This window comes from Prinia subflava, chromosome 8 (genome assembly GCF_021018805.1).
Source record: "Prinia subflava isolate CZ2003 ecotype Zambia chromosome 8, Cam_Psub_1.2, whole genome shotgun sequence".
In the NCBI taxonomy this organism is placed as follows: domain Eukaryota; kingdom Metazoa; phylum Chordata; class Aves; order Passeriformes; family Cisticolidae; genus Prinia; species Prinia subflava.
The window spans coordinates 442,841-464,415 of record NC_086254.1 but is presented as its reverse complement, the minus strand read 5'-3'; the positions used below and the strand labels follow the sequence as shown (position 1 = coordinate 464,415).

Sequence of the window (21,575 nt, the reverse complement as noted above, 5' to 3'; positions counted from 1 at the left end):
AAAGGCAAAAGGAAGCAGCTTTGGGGAATGTGGAGTAGGCCTGGAGAAAGGATGGAGCTATGGCAAAGGACATGGCATCTTTCCAAACCTCTGGCATCTCTGCTGTGAGGGTCAGAGCACCCAGCACCTTCAAAAAACCCTGCACAGGGCAAAGTCCCCTAGTGAGGGGCAAGGCTGGGCTGTGTGATGATCCTACAGGATTGTGCCAGCCCTTGGGTATGTCTGGAGCAGGGAAGGGGAGGCTGTGTAGGGCTGAGGAGAAGTCAGCCTGCGCTGTCAGAGGAATAATCAGATGTCATGGTTTCGGTTGCCTTTACCAGCCGTGACAGAGTGTGAGCTCTGGTTGCCTTGCGGTTGGGGGAGCATCAGTATCTTTCTGTGGTTTCTTAGATCTTGATCTGGCCCTGTCACATATTATGCCACAGGCAGTAACAGTTCCTTCATCTGCCTGCAGATTTGGGAACACCAAACAGGTTCATTTGCATGTCCCAAGGCAGTGCAATCTCCATCTCTGGTGGGAGGTGAGTGGCTGCTACTCACCACAGGCAGCCAGAAGGTGACACAGCATGGGAGCTGCTTTTTGGAGCCCTTTGTAGGGCCACGTGGGAAGGCAGGTGGGGGACATAAAAAATAGACTTTTTCTACAGGCACTGCTCCTTGGAAGGAGAAATCTTAGCCCCAGGATCAGCCCTGGGGCAGTGGGTATGAGGCTCAGCACAAAATGCAGTTGTTGTGCTGAAAGATGAGGGTGAGACCCACTGCCTTACTTTGCACCCTATATGGATCTGGGGCATAAGCAATGCACACTTCAATTAGCCAGACCAACAGACTAATCACAATTCTGGAACGCAATATGGCAATAGCAATAAATAACCTATCTCTCCATCTCTGACAGGGAGTGTCCCTTGGCAAATTCTAGCTGAGGTTTTGTCCCTTGTGAAGCTTGAATACCTGCAGCACATTATTGTGCTGCCCCAAAATGCCACAATCATGTGTCTGTGACAACTCCATGATGTCAGGCACTTGGTTAAGCTTCCAGCTCCTGCTCATGAAGAGCCCTCAGGACACCACCAGTATGCCTCCTGGGAGGATGATTTTGAAAAACCATGGGCTCCTGTCCACCCCAGCAGGGTCCCTGGCACATCCCTGGAGACCTTCCTGCAGCCCTGGTGCCCACCCATGGGGACATTGTGGTGGAGGGTACACTGGGGAGGTTCTGAGTCCCCAGACCCACGAGGCCAATGGGGGAAAAGGAGAGGGACAGCAGAGCAGCCCTTTTCTGCAGCCCAGCTGCATCATGGGAGCGAAGGGTCAGTGAAGAAATACGGGAAACACAAGCTCATGGTGCCTTGTGAGCAGCAGCTGGGCTGGAAAACACCCAGAGGAACCACAGACTGTGAGGTGGCAAAATGGGGGCCTGTCACGAAGAAGAGAGAGGTGGAAAAAGGGGAAATGCTCCCTGGCACATCCGGGGGAACCCATCATGTCATGGCAAGAGCAGTGCCAGGGGCCACCATGACCCCCCATGGCTCTAGGTGGGCACCAGGGACTGGTGTCTCTTGGTCCCTCTCAGCTCCCTGGGCTGGGGAAGCTCCTGCTCTGTCCTCTGCATTGCACCTTGTACCAAACCCACAGGCACTTGGAGAAGATGCTCTTTGTAGAGTCAGCCCATCCAGGCAGGATTCCCAGTCAAGCCCTGCCCTTACTGGGGGTGTTGGGAGTGGTTTGAAGGGCACAACCCCACACTGGAAGCACAGCAATGAGAATTTTGTGTTTGATGGTGCCAAGACTGCCAGCCTGGATCTACAGCCAGTCTCCAGGCTGAGTGTTCCTGCTGCCCATGCTGCCCTCACTGACTCCCTGTATCGACCCTGGACATTTCCCAGACCCACCACTGGAGAAGGGACCCCTTGGCTGCACCTGCATCTTCTGTTTGAGGGTCTGAGCACCCCTGACCCCCAGACCTGGTTCCTTAAAGAAGAGACTGAGCTGGGTCTTCCTTGTGCTTTGATGGGGATGCTGAGGTGACTTTGATAAGCAGAGTTATTTTGGATGATGCAAATGTGAACCTGCTGCTCAAGGGTGGTTTGTTGGTCACTGGGGGCTGATTTGATCACACCTCCCTTCACACAAAAGTTATTTTGCTGCTTCCTTAATCAGCTGTGGTGGTTTATGGTTTTTTGTGGTTGATTTTTTTTGGTTCCCCCCCCTCCCCCCCCCCCCCCCCCCCCCCCCCCAGTATTTCTGAGGCAAAGGTGCCATGACATCAGCTCTATTATGTTTTGGAAATTCCACATTTACCTTCAAATCTGACTAACTGGCCACTGTCCCTATAAAAAGCAAGGACTGAGCCAGCACCTCACAAAAGGCACAGGAGAATCCTGCTCTGGTCCTGCCCCTGCCCTTGCAGCTTATCCCTGTCCACGATGAACATCTCCACACTCTGCCTCTCCATCATCCTGGTTGCTGCTCTGTTTTCTCAGGCCCTTCCTGCTCCATGTGAGTACAGCATCCCTCTGCTCTCCTGGGGTGGAATTCTGCTCTGACTGCCTGTAATTTGGAGCAGAACTGGCAAAAGTCAGCTGCAAATGTTGCAAACCTGTTTGACTAACTTCTCCTGATTTATTTGAACTGGTCTTCCTTTCTAACATCATTTTATCTTAGAGATAAATTTTACTGGTATCAAAGTTTTCAGGTTTCTTCTCCCCTGATTTTCTTGCTAGCCTTTAGGAGTAAATCCAGGGTAATGACAGAAATTTTTACCCTGGGATGTGAGTGCAAAACATTCAACAAACAATCCTAGCAATGTTTTTTATCAAGTTTCTGTGTTCAAAACAATTTCTTGCTGATTTTCATGGAAAATAGGAGAAGGGGCAGTCCAGCTGATTAAGGCTGAGGTGATTGCCTGTGCTCTTATTTGGGAATGTACAGTTTATTGAGTGATGGTCTCAGGCTGGATTTCCTGGTCTCTTCCAGTGGGGTCTGACACGACTTCATGCTGCTTCAGCTACACCTCACGAAAGCTGCCTCAGAGTCATGTGCAGGAGTATTTCTACACCAGCAGCAAGTGCTCCCAGCCAGCAGTTGTGTAAGTACCAGCTTTGGGTCCTGAAGGGAGGCTTTACCAGCCTTTGGGCTCCTGGCTTCATATGCAACAGGGCCAGGGGCAGGATGCTGTGAGGCATCATCCCTTGGGGAAGGGAGCAGCCACTCAGGTTCCATGTGCAGCGTGTGAGCCCTCACCCTCCTCAGCTGAGAAGTAAGTGGTCCCTTGGTCTCCTTGGACTGTCCTGATGCTGGGAATAAGGCATGGGAAGGAGGTCAGGAATCAGCAGGACCTTCCAGAGCTTGATGAACCCAATCCACACAATATTTCACGCTGCATCCAGACTCACATCTGGATTGGACAAGGAGAAGAATATCTGAGGATAGCAGGTTCTCCCAAGGGACCCTGATCTCCCCCTGGGTTTTAGCACACTCTGCAGCTTCCAGATGCTTGAGGGCTTGTGGGAGATGACCCAATGACATGACCCAAGTCCCTCATGTCCCTTTTCCCCTCCGAGTAACCCCTGAACTCATGACTTGCCAGGTTTGTGACCAGGAAGAAGCGGGAGGTCTGTGCTAACCCTGATGCCAAGTGGGTGAAGGAATATGTGAACAGCCTGGAGCTGCAGTGAGCACTGAAAGCTGAGAAGTCCTGCCAGATCACCTGTCAGAGCTTGGCACAGAACTAGAAATGCTACTGCCAAGCACCAGGACCTGCTGAGCCACCTTGGAATGCCTGAAGTTTGTTTTGTCTTGCAAAGGTGTAATTTATCCACAATAATTCAGCCACACTTAGGGCAGCCATGATGCTGAAGACCTCCTGGGCTTGCAAACCCAGCCGGGGCCCTGCTTTGTGATGTGGCTAAACTGAGTCCTACCTTGTGCCTCCACTCCTAGAATGGGAGGGAGATTTCATCCCAGAGCTATTTGTGGGTTGGAATTAGGTCTGAGTGCTGTCTTATAAGCCCAGGCTGAGTTTTGCCTGCTGAATTTTGTAACAGTGCAGTAGATGCTGTGAATAAGATCTGTCCTAGAGAAGGAAGTGGTACCCTGGTTACTTACAGGATACTTGTGGTGGAACCACAGTGTTCAGCCTTATTCTCAAACTACTGTTTGGTGCTGGTGCCAAAGAATAAAGTTGTTTTCTCTCTGTGTTATCTCTGGTTGTTCCTCTCCTGTTTGCAGAATGGAGACCCTACTGCAACTATTTTTGGAGATGCAGGGGAAAAAACCCCAACTTCTCAGCTTGAAGTGCCCCAGCCTCCTTAGGTCTAAAAGCCTTCCCTTCTGCTTGGCCTCCCTGATCCCAGGACCACAGCAGCAGCAGCCCCAGCATGTCCCAGCCCCTGTGCTGATGTGGAGCCAGAACTTCTTCACAGCCCTTTCCCCAGATCATATCAAAGCCCAGGCTGGGAGATGGTGGGGCTTTGCCACTGTAGATTTGGCAAAGGAATGCCTGGAAATCTCAGGGTGGGGATTCAGGTGTGTCCCTATGGTGAGAAGGAAGGGGGATGGCCAGGACCACATCCCTGGCACAGGTTCCTCTGGAATGCAGCTTGAGGCAGGCTTAGTTTTTGGGATGCTCTGTTAGTGTTTATTGCAAGACAAGCATCAACTCACTGTTGTTCTGTAGCTTCCTGCAGAAGAAAATAAGACTGTTGTTTAAAAAAGCACAAAGTAAAACCAACAAAAGCACTTTATCAGCCTGCAGCTGACATTTAAAACTGGCTGGTAACTCTGTGGGTAGAAAACGAAACTGCCGGTCCCACCTCCCTGCTGAAGGCCTACAGAGAATGGAAACAATTCAGGCTGTGTTCATCAGAGCTGGTTATTAGGGCCAAGAAAACCAGTGTGGCATAAACTGCCTGTAAAACATCCCCAAGCCCCCTTGATGCCACAGTGGTCTGCAGATGTTCGGGTTGTCTCCTGACCTCCTCTTGCTCATCATCACCCATGCCCAGGGCAGAGGTGGAGTCCCCATCCCTGAAGATATTTAACAGATGTGTGGATGTGGCACTTAGGGACATATTAGTGGTGGTCTCGGCAGTGCTAGGGGAATCACTGGAGCAACCATCCTAGAGATTTTTTCTAGCCTTAGGTTGGAAAAAATTCTATGGTTCTGGGGGAGTGGACTTACCTGGAGCAGAGCAGGATTGGGAAAGAAATGCAGAAACAAGGAGAGAAACAAGGCTCAAGCAGAGAGATCTTCAAGTTCCCATCAGGACTTGGGCAGACACACAGACCACGTTTGTGCTTAGTACTGATCCATTGGGCCTCCACTTTCCACAGGGTAGCACCAGTGATGGGATGTATAAATGAGTGGGTTTAGGAGAAAGGATTCTTGGATGAAGTGTCCAGTGCAAGTTGAAAAGACAGAAATTGAAGAGGCTGAGGTGTGAGGCCAAGTTCAAACCATCAGTTCTTCAAGAGTGGCAGTGAGAGGCCTTGCCAGGATGTTCATGATGGGGCTGGGAGCAGGTGCCAGCAGGGAGACAATGTGGATACTGGGACTGAGGGTCTCCATGGCTCCTCTCTCCTCCCAGGGCTTCTTCAAGTGAAGCTGGGAGAGAGTGAACAGTCACAGGAATCATGCTCTCAAAACAGCCAGAGAAAACCAGGCTATCCAGTGTTTTGCCCATGGAACCATGAAGATCTTCTGATCTCCTGATGCCTTCTGCCATTGTAGGCAGTGAAGGAAACATTCCCTAAGTTGAGCAACTGGAAACTGAAACCAGAAAGTCTTGAGAGGGAAATTCCCAGAAGTGCCTGGGCACTCAGCCAGGGACTGTCCAGAGGGGAGGCAGCTGCAGCATTGGATGATGCAGCCTCTTCAGCCTGTCCCTGCATCCTGCACATGGGATAAACCCCAGTGCTCCTCTCAACTTCCCTTTCTCCAAAATATTTATCCTCCATCCCCTCTCAGCTCAGAGTCCCAGAGCAACGACAATTTGGGGCTCCTGCAGTTCCTCTGCAGCACCAGACTTGGGGTTGGGATGTCCTCAGGGGTAGAGAAGACATCCAGCACCCCATTCCCAGGATCTTCACCTGCTCCTGTCCATCCACCAACCACTCTGCTCCAGGGTTCTCACAGCACAGTGAGGTAGCCCCCCTCAGGATGCACTCCCTGCAGATTTTCATCTCTCCATGTGTTGCCCCAGCATCATCTCTTGGGACACAGAATGGTGCTGGGCTGGGCTGCCCTTTGCTGGAATGCTGCTCCTTGGACACCCATGGACAACCAAGGAGCAGCATTCCAGCAAAGGGCAGCTGGAATGCTGCTCTTTGGTGGTCCGTGACACTCTTGACTGCAGCCAGCTTTCCTGCCCGGAAAACACAAGACTAGAGAAAAATCACAAGACTACAGAGAGGTGCTTTCCCACCCTCAGAGCTGCCAAATCTGACCAATAGCTGCAGGGGAAAACAATAAACACCAAGATAACGTGCTTTTTTGCTTTAGGAAGAATGGGATGTGGGCAAGGCAAGGCCAGCTCAGGACTATGCTATGGGGGCACTTGAAGGGGGTCTGTAAGAAAGATGGGGACAAAACTTTTAGCAGGGCCTGTTGCTGTAGGACAAAAGGGAATGGTATTACCCTGAAGGAGGTCAATTTAGAAAGGACATTGGGAAGAAATACTTCCCTGGGAGGGTAGGGAGCCCCTGGCACAGGGTGCCCAGAGAAGCTGTGACTGCCCCAGACCTGAAATTGTCCAAGGCCAGGTTGGACAGGGCTTGGAGCACACAAGTCCAGTGGCACCATGGCAGGGGTGGAATGAGATGAGCTTCAAGGTCCTTTACAACCCAAATCCTTTTGGGATTTTTCCCAGAGTGCAGATGTCAATGAGCCCTGGACAAGTTGTGCCCAGCACTGTGCTTTCACCCTTAGGACCTGCTCCTTCTCATTCATGTTCCCATGGAAAGTTTCATCCTGAGAACAACTGTAGCAGGATTTCTGCTAGTTGTTTTACCCCTACAGCAAGAGCTGGACCTTTCTCCTTGTTTTTACAGATGGGAAAATGAGGAACAACCCCCATTTGGGTGGTCAGAATGAAAGATGGGGTCCCTGTCCCTCTCCAGGCAGCACTACTTGTCTCAGCACAACATTGCACACCCAGGAATCACTTTGAGGTGGGATGTGTAGGCCTGGGAGCAGCAAGTGTGTAGGATGTGCCTGAGGAGTGTGGAGAGCAGATTCAGGAATGTAAAAGTCCCACATGTGGGTACAAACTCTTCTAATTCTGTAGAAGATGTGCGGAGTGGGGTTCTGTGCTGTGGGGGAATGAGGTTTTGGAGGATGTTCCTGAGTCTGCAGCATGGAAACTTTATGGGTTTGCCTCAAACCATTTTCCATCTTCATGTGTCCTAGAGAGGCTCAGATGGCTCAGAGGGACATTCTCTGTGTGCTGGTGAACAAAACACAGAGGCACATAAAAAGGAAAAAGCAAAGGTGTTCTCCAAATTCTTTATTCTCCAGAATCATGAGTTGACATGTATAAACCAAGGTCCCCCTTCATCCAATACTCGGTCACTCTCCTATAAATACCCTCCCTGTCACCACCCGATAAATAGTATCATTATCCACAGAAAAAAAGGACTGACTACCTCATATAATGATTTCTTAAATAACTTCAAATAATACAACAGCCAAGGTGTAGTCCCATGGGCCTGAGGGATGAGGCTGAAGCCTGGTCCATGCAAGCCAAGGATGAGCAGCAGACCTGAACACGAGGTGGTCTTCCACCAGTCCCCTGGGGACACCTGCATGGTCCTGTGGCTCCTGTTGGCCCAGGGCCCTGCTCCATGGCTGGAGCTCAGGATAATGTGACTTTTCCATGACAGCAGCTGCTCTTGCCACACTGCTTGGCTCAGTTCTGCTCCAAGATTTGCAGGTAGCTTTGGACCCAGGTGTTTTTGGGATTAGCACAGACCTGGCGGCCTTCCTTTGTGACAAACCTGGGGAACAGGGATAGGACATGTTAGATCTCTGCTCACACCTGCTTCCCAGAAAAGCCCAGATCCTAGCTTCAAGCATTGCAAGAGATTTTCCCCTATGCTGATGCTGAAAACAGCAGCCAACTGATGTTCCCCACTCCCATCCCTTCTCCTGCACTGCCTCCTCCACTCCTGCAGGAGCATCCCTGGGAATCCCTGCTTGAGCATCCCCAGCAATTGCTGTTCAAGCCCTTTCTCCTTGGTATTTCCCTTTCCCTGCTCTCTTCCTACAGGCCCCCTTGCTGTGCAGAGATGGTCACGCACCCCCCCACAGTGGCTGTCCCTGCCCTGTCCCATGCGCTGGCACTCACACAATGGCCAGGTGGGGACAACTGCTGCTGGTGATGTAATGACGTTGGATGAGCTTCCATGGGAGTTTGTGTTGTCTGTATGTGAAACAGCAGATTGGGATGTAGAGTCCAGCTAGAAGAGGCAAAGGAAGACAATGTGAGCTCCTGGAGCTGTGTGGGCAGGGAAGGTAGTGAGGAATTAGAGAATAATTAAGGTTGAAATGGACATGGGAATCATCTGGCCCAATGCCATGAGCATTATTGAGGTACTGTGAGAGATTCTCACCCTGGCATTGCTCAGAACTTCACTTTCCCAACTCCTGCCCCCCAGGGCAGAGGCGGAAATCTCTCAACTCTAATCAGGAATAAGTACACTGATCCCAGTTTGGATGGATGGATGGATGGATGGATGGATGGATGGATGGATGGATGGATGGATGGATGGATGGATGATTTTCTAATTCCAGGGTTCCTACATGCAGCTGATCTCTGGGCAGAGTGGAGAGTGGCTTAAATGCTGATAAATTCCCAGCTATCTGCCATGGGAACTCAATGGAGAAATAATGCGGAAGGCTCAGATCTGTTCTCTCTTCACAATTGAAAAAGCAGGACTCACCTGGGCCGGAGAAAGTTTGGGAGAAGGAGGCTGAAATGAGAAGAAGAGCCAATCCAGCTGCAGGGACTTTCATCTTTCCGTTAGGAGAGGGCTGTTGGAGCAGGAGCAGAAGCTCTGGAATATGCAGCTCAGTGTGCAGCAGCTGAATTCGGCCCCCTTTTAAAAGGGAGTGCTAGAGGCAGCTGGGAGAAGCCTAAATGGAAATTCCAAGATGATGATAAAGGATGACATGAAAGTGAAAAAGCCGAAGGGAATTAGAGGGAACAAAAAAAAAAGTGAGGCAGAATGGAATATGGTTCACAACGCCGAGTGACTCAGCACTCATTTTGGCTTCATTCAAATCATAAGGAAACTTAAATGTCCAAGTGGCCTGGCCACAAAAAGGAGAATAGTCCCACTGGACTCTGGAGGGGGGTTTCCCTGTGAGGCTGTGTAGGCAAAGACAATGTTTTTGTAAGATTATGCAGCTCTAGGAAATACCCCAACACGCAGCAGAGAAGTGCTCTCGTGCCATTGTGTGCTGGGTGTTTGCCAGAGACTGCTTAGCTGCTGCCCCGGAGCTCAGGAGTGGCTGCACTGAGGGCTCTGTGCCACCCAAGACACTCAGCCTGCCCTCCCCACACCTGTAGGGCTGATGAGGAGCCAAGGCTGGAATTCATCCAGCCCAGTCCCTGGGGAGGCTGCCCAGGGCCATGTCTAGGTGTGCTATGAGACTCCACAGCCCCTCTAGACAGTCTGTTTCAGAGTGCAATAAAGTTTTATCGGATGTTTAAATAGAATTTCTTGTTGCCTCTTGTCCTGTTAGTGGCCACCACTGAGGAGAGTTGGGCTTCATCTACTTCGTTCCAAACACAATGGTAAGAATCCTCTGAGCCTTCTCCAGTCTGAACTGTACCAACATCTCCTCCCTGGAGAAATGCTGCTGTTTCTTCATCATCTCTATGGCCGTTTGCTGGACTCTCTCCAGTATGTCCATACACCTCTAATCCTGGGAACTGGACCCAGCACTTGAGGAGCAGCCTCACCAATGCTGAGTAGAGGGGAAGGGTCCTCTCCTTCAACCTGCTGTCAATGTTCCTCCTCATGCAGCCCAGGAGCCTGTTGGAATTTTGGTGGCAAGGGCACATTGCTGCTCATGTCCAGTCTGGTTTCCACCAGGGGCTCCAGGTCCTTCTGTGCAAACTGCTTTCCAGATGGTCAGCACTGCCATATACTGGTGCCTGAGGATGTTTCTTCCCAGGGTCAGGATTTTGCACCTCTTTTTGAGCTCCATGAGGTTCTCCAGCCTGACAAGGTCTCCATGGATTTCATACAGGCCAAAGTATAGGACAAGAGGGAACAGCTTTAAACTAAAAAAAAAGGGAGATTAAGATTAAACATTAGTAGTAAATTTTTCTCTCTGAGGGTAGTGAGACCCTGAAACAAGTTGCCTAGATAAGCTGTGGCTGCCCCCTCCCTGGTAGCGTCCAAGGCCAGGTTGGACAGGGCTTGGAGCAGCCTGGGACAGTGGAAGGTGACCATGCACATGGAAGGGAGTTGGATCTGGATGGATTTAAGGTCTCTTTGATCCCAATACATTCCATGATTCTATGATGGCAGCATGTACCTATAGTGTGACAAGCCCTCCTCCCAACTTTGTGTCACCTTCCAGCTTGCTGAGGGTGACCTTTGTCCCATCAGCCAAGACATAAACATATTAACCCAGAAACCCTGGGTTTCCCTGCTGCTGACTGACCTCCAGCTGGACCTCTTTCCATAGATCACAAGTCTCCAAGCACAGTGTCCAGCCCATTCTCAGCCTCTCTCACTGCTCTTTCACTAATCCACCCTTCATTCATTTGCCCTTAGCAGTCACAGGCATCCCAAAGGGCAGGATGTCACCTGGGAGCAGGGAGTTCACTAGCAGAAGGGGTTTGCCACACCTAAGACTCTTTGCCAGCCTCAGCCTCTCCCTCCAAGAGATGCCTTGGGTAGAAGATGGATTTTCTGGCTAAAGAGGTCAGACAAAAGTGGGGGACAACCTGCCTGACATGGGAGAGACCTTCAAGTCTCAGCAGGCCAACAAAACTGGGCAGCTCCTTGGGGAGAAGGGAGAGGGATGACCTGGGCTTCCTGGTGTCCTGTCACATTCTGGGCATGCAGTCAAAGACCCCTCCACTGCAGAGAGGATGCTCAGGCCTCTGGTTATGTTTCTGAGCCTGGATTTTCTCTCCCAGAACTCTAAACCCCCTGCTTGGCTATCATAGAGCTGCACATGAGCGCAATGGAGGCACTGTCCTTCACCAGCTGTCTGGTCCCTAGCAGGGACTGAAAGGAGAAGTTTGGAGGCTCCTCAGACTGGTCAGCTCCTTCCCATGCTTATCCCATGGGGAGGATTTGGTTTGCATTCCTCCTTTCCCTCATGGCCTTGTCCTACATTGCATCCCTGGTACTGCCAGATGTGGTTCATCCTCATTTTGGCAGAGACCTCTCACCAGAGTGGCCAAGGGTGTCCTTTTAGAGGGAACAAAGTCTCCATAAATCCTGACATGGATATTGGGGAAGTGGTGGATTTTGCCAGAAGCAAGCTCTGGCAGGATCAGCTCTTTGTTCTCTTGAGAAGTCTGATCATCTCAGCACAGAAGAAGTGGCTCCAGCTTCCAGCTGGATTGGTACTGAAAAAAAAAAATATGGCTTTTTGCTACAGAAATAATTCATTCAGAAACCAACAGTGGGAGTTTTATGTTCCTCTGTTCTTGCAACTCACATGCAAATGTGACAAATGCCAGTGCCACATGGAGCAGTGACAGAAGCTTTGGCTGTAGAAAGGCACTCTGTGGCTGGCACCAGCAGGTGACAGCTTTGCTTATGGGAACTTCGCACCTTCTGCTCACGAGCTGCTGCCTGCAAGGTGCAAACCATTAGGCTGATGATGTGCATGGGGAATAGGAGGATGTGGGGAGATGTGATGGCTGTGATGGAAACTGCAGCTCTGTCTTTCACCTCAAAGCTCTGAGATGGTCAGTGTGAGGAAAGAAAGCATAGCTGAGTGTGAGGTGCTGAAGGAGGAGGAGGTGCTGCAAACAGCTGCTGCAGCTGCAGCCCCTTGGTTGTGTCACCGGTGGCTGCCCACAGAGCTGCTTTGTCATCTGGGCTGTTGTTTACCCCAGAATGCCAGGAAGCGTCCTGGAAAGGGGGGCAGCTCCTCCCTGTCACAGACACCCCCCCGCAGGGCTCCAGCTTTGAGTCATCAGCTGCCAGCCCTGGAGTTCTGCCACGACAACCCCGAATGAGCCACCCTCACCGACCCCTGAGCTCAGTTTCTGGTTTAAGTTTTCTGCTTCTGTCCACTGGTTTTCACTTCTCTGGCAAATCCCAGAGCCCTCTGCTATTGCAGTTCCTGCAGCTTGTTTATGAGCTGACCTCTCTCAAGCTTCCTTTATTATTCCTGGAAACAAACCATTCTTTACCCCTTTAGCCTCACCCGACTGGCATATGAGGTTTGTTTTGGTGCGGGAAGGGTAGAAATGGAAAGCTAAAATTATTCAAAGGAGAAGAGTATAGGGAAGGATGTTATGGGGCTGATGAGTTTTCACCCCTGGGATATAAACAGTGACATGGGTTAGCCCAGAAGCTTTCCAACTCCTTCAAGCTCCCCTGAAATCCTGCCCTCGCCTAGAGACACAGGAAAGCCAATGACCCAGGACAGGGGAATGGGGGTACTTTGCCCATGGGTGATGGTGAGGGCTGTCCTCAGGGTGGGGGGGGACTTTGTCAGCCTCCCCCTGGGGCGCAGCTCACCTGTGGGGGCTGCACTATCTCAGCCCTGGCACTGAAGGACCTTGGAGCACAGGAAGGAATATTATTCCATCCCTGTTACTTCCTGTACCCGTTTCTCCTCTTTCTGTAGGTCCACAAGTCGATGCAAGCTCTGAGGAGTGGGATGGTCCATTTGGGAGATGCTTCACCTGGGCCAGAGGTGAAGTGCTCTGGAGGTCACAGCACTGTCCCTCAGGTGCTCCCTGACCAAACCTAAGTCCCTCTACTCCCACTCACAAACTGACCACACCAAGTCCTAACATGTGGCTGCACATCCTTGCATGGTCCTGAAGGGATGCAGGAACTCTGGGGCTATGGAGGGTGGGGATGCTGTGCCTGTGGAGGTGGTGGGATCATGCAAGAGAGGCTGTGGAACGATGCAGGGGCTCACAGGGAAGGCTGCAGGGCCATGTGGGGATGCAGGAGTGAGCAGTGCCAAAGCTCCCCGAGCCATCCCCTCTGTCAGGGGATGCGGGTGCCAGGCACAGCCTGTGCTAGCTGGAGCAGCCAGACAATATCCTCTTTGAAGGGCACAAACCCATCTGGGGTGGTAATATCCTCCACATTACAGGGGTCAGGACCTGCACTTCAGAGAAACGCTGCCAAGCACCCCAACCTTCAAACAGCCCCACATGTGGGAAGTGGTTTTACAGCTTTGAATAAATCATGAGTCCAGTAAACACCAGTGCATGACAGCACCACGGCTGTTCACTGGCAGCTGCAGAGCTCACACCTTGCTGTGGGACTGCGGCTCACACCTCCCATGGGGCTCCAACCTCCTGGCAGTGACACAGCCCTGCCAGGACCTGGCAGAGAGGGACCAGCACTGGGCAAGTGTGTCTGGGGGCCATCAGTCCCCATCCCTGGAGGGGCTTAATAGATGCATGGATGTGGCACTTGGGGACCTGGGTTAGTGGTGGCCCTGGTAATGCTTGGAGGATGGTTGGAGTCAATGACCTCAGAGGGCTTTTCCAGCCTAGATGATTCCATCATTCTTTGATTAGGGAAGTCCTCCAGTTGTGGCAATGGCCCTGACACAAGTTTAAAGGTTATCCCTGCTTTCAGGGGAGGTTGTGGTTCTAACCTGTGGGGGTCAGCCAGACATCCCTGGGGCCACCTCCACCCATCCCATCAAAAAAGCCCAGAAAACTGCACAGCAGGAGCACCAATGAAAACGAAAACTCTTTATGTCTTGTTTATTTTTATTTTCCCTTGATTATAACGAGCAGGCAAGGCCCACTGAGTTCATTAAAAGTGGGTTTGGTATTCATGGAATCATAGAATCAAAGAGTGGTTTGAGATGGAAGGGACCTTCAAGACCACCTTGTTCCACCCCCCCTGCCAAGGACAGGGATCCCTTCCACTGTCCCAGGCTGCTCCAAGCCCCAGTGTCCAGCCTGGCCTTGGACACTGCCAGGGATCCAGGGGCAGCCACAGCTGCTCTGGGTACCCTGTGCCAGGGCCTGTCCCCGCTTCCAGGGAACAATTCCTTCCTCATATCTGTTCTAACTCTACCTTCTTCTAGTTTCCATCCTAGCAGAGCTCTGAATTTTCAGCCTGGTGCTCCTTGCTCTTGCTGGGGGACTCAACAATGATCTGAGTGAGGTGGGCAGGGGATGCAGCCCCAGCAGAGACACTTTGTCTGGTCCTCCCAGACATTTGGGGTTTGAGGTATGCTGAAGGGGTGGGTTGTGTATGTCCCAACCCCTGGAACCAGCAGTCAGGGTGAACCAAGGGCACAGCCCCAAAGTCACCTCCCTAAGGCTCAAAAATTGTGGAAACTCAGGTTTTCCCTGTTTCTTTCTTTTCTTTTCATGACAAGAATGGAGAAGGGTGTGGAGAAAAGAGGCTTTTTTATTTCACTTTAATTTGCTTTGAAATACAGTACACTTCATCCTCTTTGGTTTGCTCTGCTTCAAAAGAAAGGTCAGGAAAAATCTGAGGCATCAGCCACTAGAAAGAAAAGCATTCCCTGATTTTTTTTTTAATGCCTCTGCTGGAGAAGGATAGGATCTTTGGATAAACATTTAGTTAAACATTTCTTATCAGCTACTACCAGCTTCCTGTCCTGACATGATTTCGGAGAAACACAAAGTGTTTTCTGTGAACCAGCCAGAAGTGACCAGCCAAGGTGGCCGTGCTCACCCCTGGACCCACCATGCTGGGGACAGATGGTCCCCAGTCACTCCCACAGGCACAGCTTCTTACTGGAGTCAGTTCCAGGATGTGACATCATCTAAAAAATTCCAACATTTCTCCAGGAATGTCAAGAATGGTGGGGGTGAAATTTCTGGACACTGATGAACAGCCCATGGTGGTGGAGCTGGAGCAGGGCAGGATGGAGCTGCTGCAGGGGTTGGTGGATCTTGGCTTAGGGGCAATTTCTGAACTCAGGACATCTTTAATTACTTCCTTCTCTGAGTGAGTCCCAATTCCTCAGCATTAAACCCTGCTATAAATAGCAACTTACATCAGCCAGTCTCACCAGTTTCTTCCAGGTTCCCCTTTCACTCAAGACAGAGAATTTCCCTATTTCTACTGTCACAGAACTTATTTTGGGCATTTGCTTTACTTAGCACTTTCTCCTGGGATTTTTGGGGGGACATGTAGAAAACCTCAATCATATCCCTCTATGTAAAACAGGGCAACATCAGCCAGACTCCTTCAAATGGCAAATTCCACTGACTTCAAGCACTGCCTCCTGGGTCAGGAATTCTGAAACCACCTGATGGGAAAAGTTCCTTCCTACACCACCACTTTGCTGTGTAATTAAATTAATCCCTCCAGAGATGCTCAGCCCACTTTTCCCACTCTTCCATGGCCATCTTCAATATCTCAAGGCACGTCCCATGGAAGATGGTTCCTCATCTGAGACAAATTCAATCTCCCTTCCTAAAAGGGGGAAGAGCTGGAAAAGACGACTTTCTCTTGTCATCGTCTCTGGAATGTGGGAAGTGAGTAAGAAAACATTTTTTCAGGAGCATGTTGCAACATCCCAGGGCATCACTGGCATGACTGTAACCTTCCACCTCCTCCAGCTGGCCATGAGCTGGCAGAGCAGGATCTTTTGTCAGATTTCTAGATTCCTAAAACCAAGAAACTTGATTTTGGGCTTATTTTTGGTTCTCAGCAGTAGAAAAGTTTCAGCCCTTACCGGTCCCCTGTAACACACATTACCTAAACTAAACTGATCCTAAATTGACTGGGGAAATTTTTGTTTTTATTAATTTCAAAATAGTCGTGAGAGTCCAAAATAATTTTGGCATGTTTTTGGCATAATCTTGCTGACAAAAGAATTAAGGCACAGAGATGTCCATCTGCCTGAAAGGAAAAATCTCTCATTGAAAACATTTGAGTAATCAAAGCAGATTCCAAACTAATCCTTCTGTTTTCATGAAACTCATCTTTTAGCAGAGCATTTCTCTGCATTTTGGTACCGTGGGCCCCCAGAGCAGGACGGGAGCATTTGGCTGTAGGTGTTGGATCTCCAGGCGTAACCCACGGATGCTTGAAGGCACAGTCAGAAGGGACAGCTCAGAGGCAAACCGTACTCCTACATCCATATACAAGTTATATTCCCTGAGCAACCAGACAGAATCCAAGGGATCTGATGCTCACTCCTTCCTGGCCCAGCTGGCGTCCGTCGGAACACCAGGTTCCCATCTCCTGCCTGGCCGGGCGCCCTGCATGTGGAGGCAGGCTCTCTCCTCATCTTCCCAGGATATTTGGGGACAAGCAAGATGGCAAACAGAGTGACGCAATGGGATCTGGACTGATGAGTGAGCCTGCAAGCTGCCTCTCTGCAAAGGGAAAAATGGAAACAGGCCAGATCAGCTATGGAAGGGGATGCTCAGCTTGGCGAGAGCCATATTTGCTCCAGGAGGTAGATCTGGGTGAGAGATACCACCACAGCTCCCAGCAGGAGTCTCACTGAGGGTGGGACAAGTCTGGGGCTTCTCCTGTGCCATGTCCTCTGGAGCCCTTGCTGCCCACCTGGGCATGGAGCTAACCCAGCACATCTGGTGGAGGGCTGAAGGATACTGGGAAAACACGAGGTTATTTACAGAAGGTTCCTGGGGCAGTAGCTGGAAACCTTGAAAAGAAACAGGATGAGTCAGTACCCAGTGTTGCCAGGGGGAGTGCAGAGGTCCCAAAGTGAGGTTCAGTTGCTCCACTTTACATTATAAGCCTTCCACTTGTATTCAGGAAGTGTCTATCAAGACATCACCACTCTGTGATATCTTGAAAATAACAAAATGGAGACATTCCCCAGGAATATCTGCTTTTCTGTAGAGAACAGATCCTTTTAGGCACATCTCACTACAGCTAGACAGCCCTCAGCTCTTCCCAAAGCACTCATCACCACTCTGCCTTCCTTCTCCTCCTCAGGGAGTTTGTCTGACCTCCACAGCTCTCTGTGTGGAGGCTGATGTCTTCTTCCCAATGACCCATTCCCTGTCTCAGCCCTTGCCCAGCCTTCACAGAGCTCTTACTCTCTCCTATACATTGTACTGCTTCCCTAGTCTGTGGTCATTTTCTCTCATCAAAGAGAAAAGATACTATTTTCTTCCCAATATCCCCGTTTCTGCCCATGCTCTCACCCCACAATTAATCTGCTCCTCATTTTCAGAATCACTGTTTCCTTCTTCACCCTGCTCCTGGAACTCCTTCTGCCTCATTTTCAGGGTTACCAGTCTCCACACTTCTTTCAGTTCTCTGTATCCCCATGCCCAGAATGCCAGTACCCCTTGAAATGTAACTGTATAATCTGTATAAAAAAACTGTATAATTAAATTGTAGGACCTGGAGTGCATAAGGCAGTTCCAGGAGATAACAAGTAGCCGATCTCAGCTCTACTTTCCCTTAAACTGAGGAGGAAACTTGAGTGTTACAGCTTCTCAGACTCCTCTTTCATGCCCACCACTACCTATGCCATTGCCTGCAGTGCTTTCACAGCTGCTCTAAGGCACCTCCAACCATGGGGAACACATGCAGGACACTGGTGACAGCTCCCACCTCCTGCTCCTGGGGCAGCAAGGGTTTTGCAGATATGGGAGGGGAGAAGCCTATGTAAAGGAGACTTCAGTCTCTTTTTCCCTAACCAGCCTCCTGGTCCTGGGCCCTCCAGCACAGCTCTTGCATGGATACACTCTCCCAGCCGGGAAGGTTGGGTAACAGGGGACTTAACAAATGCGGGAACCTCCACAGAGGAACTTCTTACTAAGGGAAATACTAGAGAAACAGAAATAGCCACAGTGATTGTTTCATATCCTGTGTCGCTGGGGAGGTACTGAATAGAGTAGGAAGCTTCACTCTTACGGGGCTGGGGCTGCTGTGTTCCATCACGAGACTACACCACAAGTGGACTCTGGTGGAAATTCCACCATGCCTACGCAAGCCACTCCACGGACCTCTCGCCCCATAAATTGAGGGGCTGCTGATGGTCTCAGCACCAGACAGCAAAGAGGCATCCAAGCAACCTTTTTCTGCTCCAGCTCCAGCCACCAATTCTCCACCAACATGAAGGTGTCTGTGGTTGCCCTCGCCATCCTCATCGCTGCCTTCTGCTACCAGACCTCTGCTGCTCCACGTAAGTCCAGGCTCTCCCCACCCTTCCTAAGTGGGGACAGGAGAGAAGTTGTTGCTGGGACAGGCACAGCTCAAAGACCATTACCATAAAAGCTAAAGGCTTTTTACCCTTTTAAGGGTTAAAGCACAATCATGTCCCCCATACCTGCTATAGAGGTCAAATGTGGGCACCCTGAGGAATGTTAGGACTGGCCATGTTTGGGCTGGGAGATGTCTGATGGCATAGTGTCAATGTCAGCTCAGAGTGAACCCAACAGGGAAAAAACTGAAGGAAGAAGAAAAAGGACTCCATCTTTTCCTCTTCCACATCATCCCTGCTCTCTAGACCCAGGGATGGGTGATTCCAGGTCTCTGCCCTGTTTGCCATCCCTTACCACTGCTCATGACTGTCTTTGCCCTTCACAGTTGGCTCCGACCCACCAACCTCCTGCTGCTTCTCCTACATCTCCCGGCAGCTGCCTCGCAGCTTTGTGAAGGATTACTACGAAACCAACAGCCAGTGCTCCCAGCCTGCCGTCGTGTAAGTCTCTCCCCTGGGCCAGGGGTGGTTTTGGGCTGAGGAGCCAGGCTGTCTTTTCCAAACACAAAGGGAAGGAAGGCTGGGCTAGACAAGAAGTACAAGGTCATGCTTGGAGCACAGAAGCCACATGCTGCTCCTGTGCTACCCCTTTGCAGATAAAAGTGGTGGCTGCTGGATAGGATGAGCAAGCTCATGGATAGGATGGAGTAGCTCATCCTTGGGAGAGACTGGACTTGGGCGGGGCTCTTGTCCCAGCCCTGGAAGTGCCCATGGCCAGGTTGGATGGGGCTTGAAAAACCTGGTCTAGTGGAAGGTGTCCCTGCCCATGGCAGGGTGTGGGACTGGATAAGCTTTAAGGTGCCTTCCAACCCAAACCATTCCATAATTTCATGATTCCATGATTCTCCGTTCAATGCTGTCCCACCAAAAACTGACCTCCTTGCATCCCACAGGTTTATCACCAGGAAGGGCCGGGAAGTGTGTGCCAACCCCACGGAGGACTGGGTTCAGCAGTACGTGAATGAGCTGGAGCTGGACTGACGTTCTGGACAGATCCAACTGTTCTGTGTCCCCAGCTGCTAAGATGGACGAGCGTGACCAGTTGGGGTCCATTGGAAATGCTTCAATGTCATTTAGAGCTAGCAAAGAAACTGAAAACATTTCAAAATCCAACTTAATGTTGTGGTATTTAATTTTTTATAGGAGAGGGATCAAGTGCAATAACGCTGAGATTAAAAATAATTTTATTTAATATATATATATTATTTTTTACCTGTAGACTCAGGTTATATCTTCTGTATTTAAGTAACTGTATTTTTTACATAAAATTCAATTCAGATGTCAATAAATAAATATTTTTGTAAAAACCCTCTATGTTTGCCTCTATTACAATCCTTTGGGATGGCAATAGCTGAAATTAAAATAGTGACAACAAGTTCTTCATTTCCTCTTCCACACTGTCAAAACTCCTACAAGCTTTCCGTGTCTGAACATCCTGTTTTGCAAAATAATAACAAGAAAAGCCATGAAGGAGGAGTCATGAGAAGGGCAGGGACTACATTCGGGTAACTTGTCTCAAGCTTTTTATAAGATATTTATATCTTCATTCATTGTGACAATTGGAAGCTCATTAAATTTTGCTGCTGGCCCCATTATAGTCAATCAAAACCTTTAGGGGCTGAAATTCAACCCATTGACTGTTTTAGGGAAAGCTTTCTGAGAGCTACAGCTAAAATGGATCAGCTATTTCCAGAGCTGAGGATGAAAAAAATATGTTTCACTACAAGAATTTTAGAATTATTTCATTAAGTTCTCATTTAGCTGGGACATGAAGCTTAGCAGATATTCCCTCTCAGTAATACCTTGGCTCCAAAACCTGCTCATCTCTGGAGATGCCTGTCCAGAGATGAGCATGACAGACCCCAGCCCAGGGCAGGACCTGCCTCTGCAAGGAAACATCTCCCTCAGGGGGGCTCGGAGGGATCGGGGGAGGTGGGTGTGTCTCAGGGAGGAAGGAACACAATGCTCCTCACCAGGGGAACTGCAGCCCCCAATTCCTCAGCCCAAGGGGCCCTGTGGATCCCATCAGTCATCTCATCTCAGTGCTGACTGCATCCATCTTAAAATAGCATCCTGGGAGGAGGGTAGTGAGGTGGAGAGCAGGACCAGAGTCCCCCAGTCCTGAGATGCTGCTGGGAGGGGAGGGAGCCCATGGTTCAGGTGGATATCACCACCCACATGAGAAAGTGGTGGCTTTGGTGAAAGCCTGGACTCACCAGACCCCTCAGACTCCAGCCAGGAGGAGGGCTGATCAGGGCCAGGAAAACATCTTGGCCACTGGGTACCAGCCACCCTGGGTGCTGCTTGATAGATTCACCCTCAGGACTGAGATTGACACAAAGCCTAGTGCCCAGAGTTGCCCTCACTCCAAGGAACAGCAGGAGCAGGAGACAGGGAGGTAAAGACCTGTGATGAAATTATCCCAAAATCACTTAAGCCTCCACAGTCCCTCTTGGATACAAGCCCCACCTGTCCCGGTGGCACTGGGAGCGGTCCTGCAGCCTCAGGGTTTTCTGTGGAAGGGTACAGGGTCATCCAGGGAGTATCATCCAGCCCGGGTGTTATGAACTAATTCCCAGTGGATATGAGGGCTCAAAAAGCTGCCCATGTTCGCTGCTGTGGCCCTGGGAGGGGGCAGGGCTGTGTCTCTAGAACACCAGCCGCCGGGCAGCCACAGCCACGCTGTGCTGACAGGCTCAGCCACTGCTGGCAAGAACCACGGCTGGGCTCTGAACAGAGTAAATGGAGGGGGGAGCACTGGAACCCCAAGCGTTTCCCAGGGACAGAAAACCCGGTCCAGAGGGGTTGTGCCATCCCTGTCCTAGCCCCCATATCGAGACAGCCAAGACAGCCACTCCATCCCCCCAGAGGAAAATGTGGAGCATCCATTAGCATATTAAAAGAGTTTCTGAGTACTCAAAATGCAACCCCCTCCTCCCATCAATTTGTGCCGTCACACAGCCTTTTAGAAAGATGGGGGGTTTTCTTTTTTGCAGAGAACCCCATAGCTGGGATGATGCTGCTGCTCCTAGGGAGCCGCTGACCCCCTCCTGGCTAGGTGAGATGTAGCCCACACCCCAACAAGTTTGAGGATGAGGGGAAACTGCCCTGTGGCATTCTCCTACCTCATTAAAATGTGAAAAGGAGCAACTACTGTCTAGATAGCCCT

The 21,575-nt window shown here is 50.4% G+C and overlaps 3 protein-coding genes across 3 annotated transcripts; 2 read left to right on the top strand and 1 right to left on the bottom strand.

Annotated features, from left to right (window-relative positions):
* Positions 1-2,379: 2,379 nt before the first annotated feature.
* Positions 2,380-4,164, top strand: LOC134554388 (C-C motif chemokine 5-like). Its single transcript, XM_063404931.1, has 3 exons — positions 2,380-2,499; positions 2,977-3,088; positions 3,590-4,164. The coding sequence occupies exons 1-3, from the start codon at positions 2,427-2,429 to the stop codon at positions 3,675-3,677; spliced, it is 273 nt and encodes a 90-aa protein (XP_063261001.1). The 5' UTR covers positions 2,380-2,426; the 3' UTR covers positions 3,678-4,164.
* A 3,399-nt stretch (positions 4,165-7,563) lies between these two features.
* Positions 7,564-9,075, bottom strand: LOC134553059 (C-C motif chemokine 4 homolog). Its single transcript, XM_063402315.1, has 3 exons — positions 8,941-9,075; positions 8,346-8,457; positions 7,564-7,995 (listed from the first exon to the last, which is right to left on the bottom strand). Exons 1-3 carry the CDS (start codon positions 9,011-9,013, stop codon positions 7,908-7,910), a joined length of 273 nt encoding a protein of 90 aa, XP_063258385.1. The 5' UTR covers positions 9,014-9,075; the 3' UTR covers positions 7,564-7,907.
* A 9,051-nt stretch (positions 9,076-18,126) lies between these two features.
* On the top strand, positions 18,127-19,645 carry LOC134553058 (C-C motif chemokine 4 homolog). The gene is made up of 3 exons (XM_063402314.1): positions 18,127-18,328; positions 18,733-18,847; positions 19,300-19,645. The coding sequence occupies exons 1-3, from the start codon at positions 18,259-18,261 to the stop codon at positions 19,385-19,387; spliced, it is 273 nt and encodes a 90-aa protein (XP_063258384.1). The 5' UTR covers positions 18,127-18,258; the 3' UTR covers positions 19,388-19,645.
* The last annotated feature ends 1,930 nt before the right edge of the window (positions 19,646-21,575 follow it).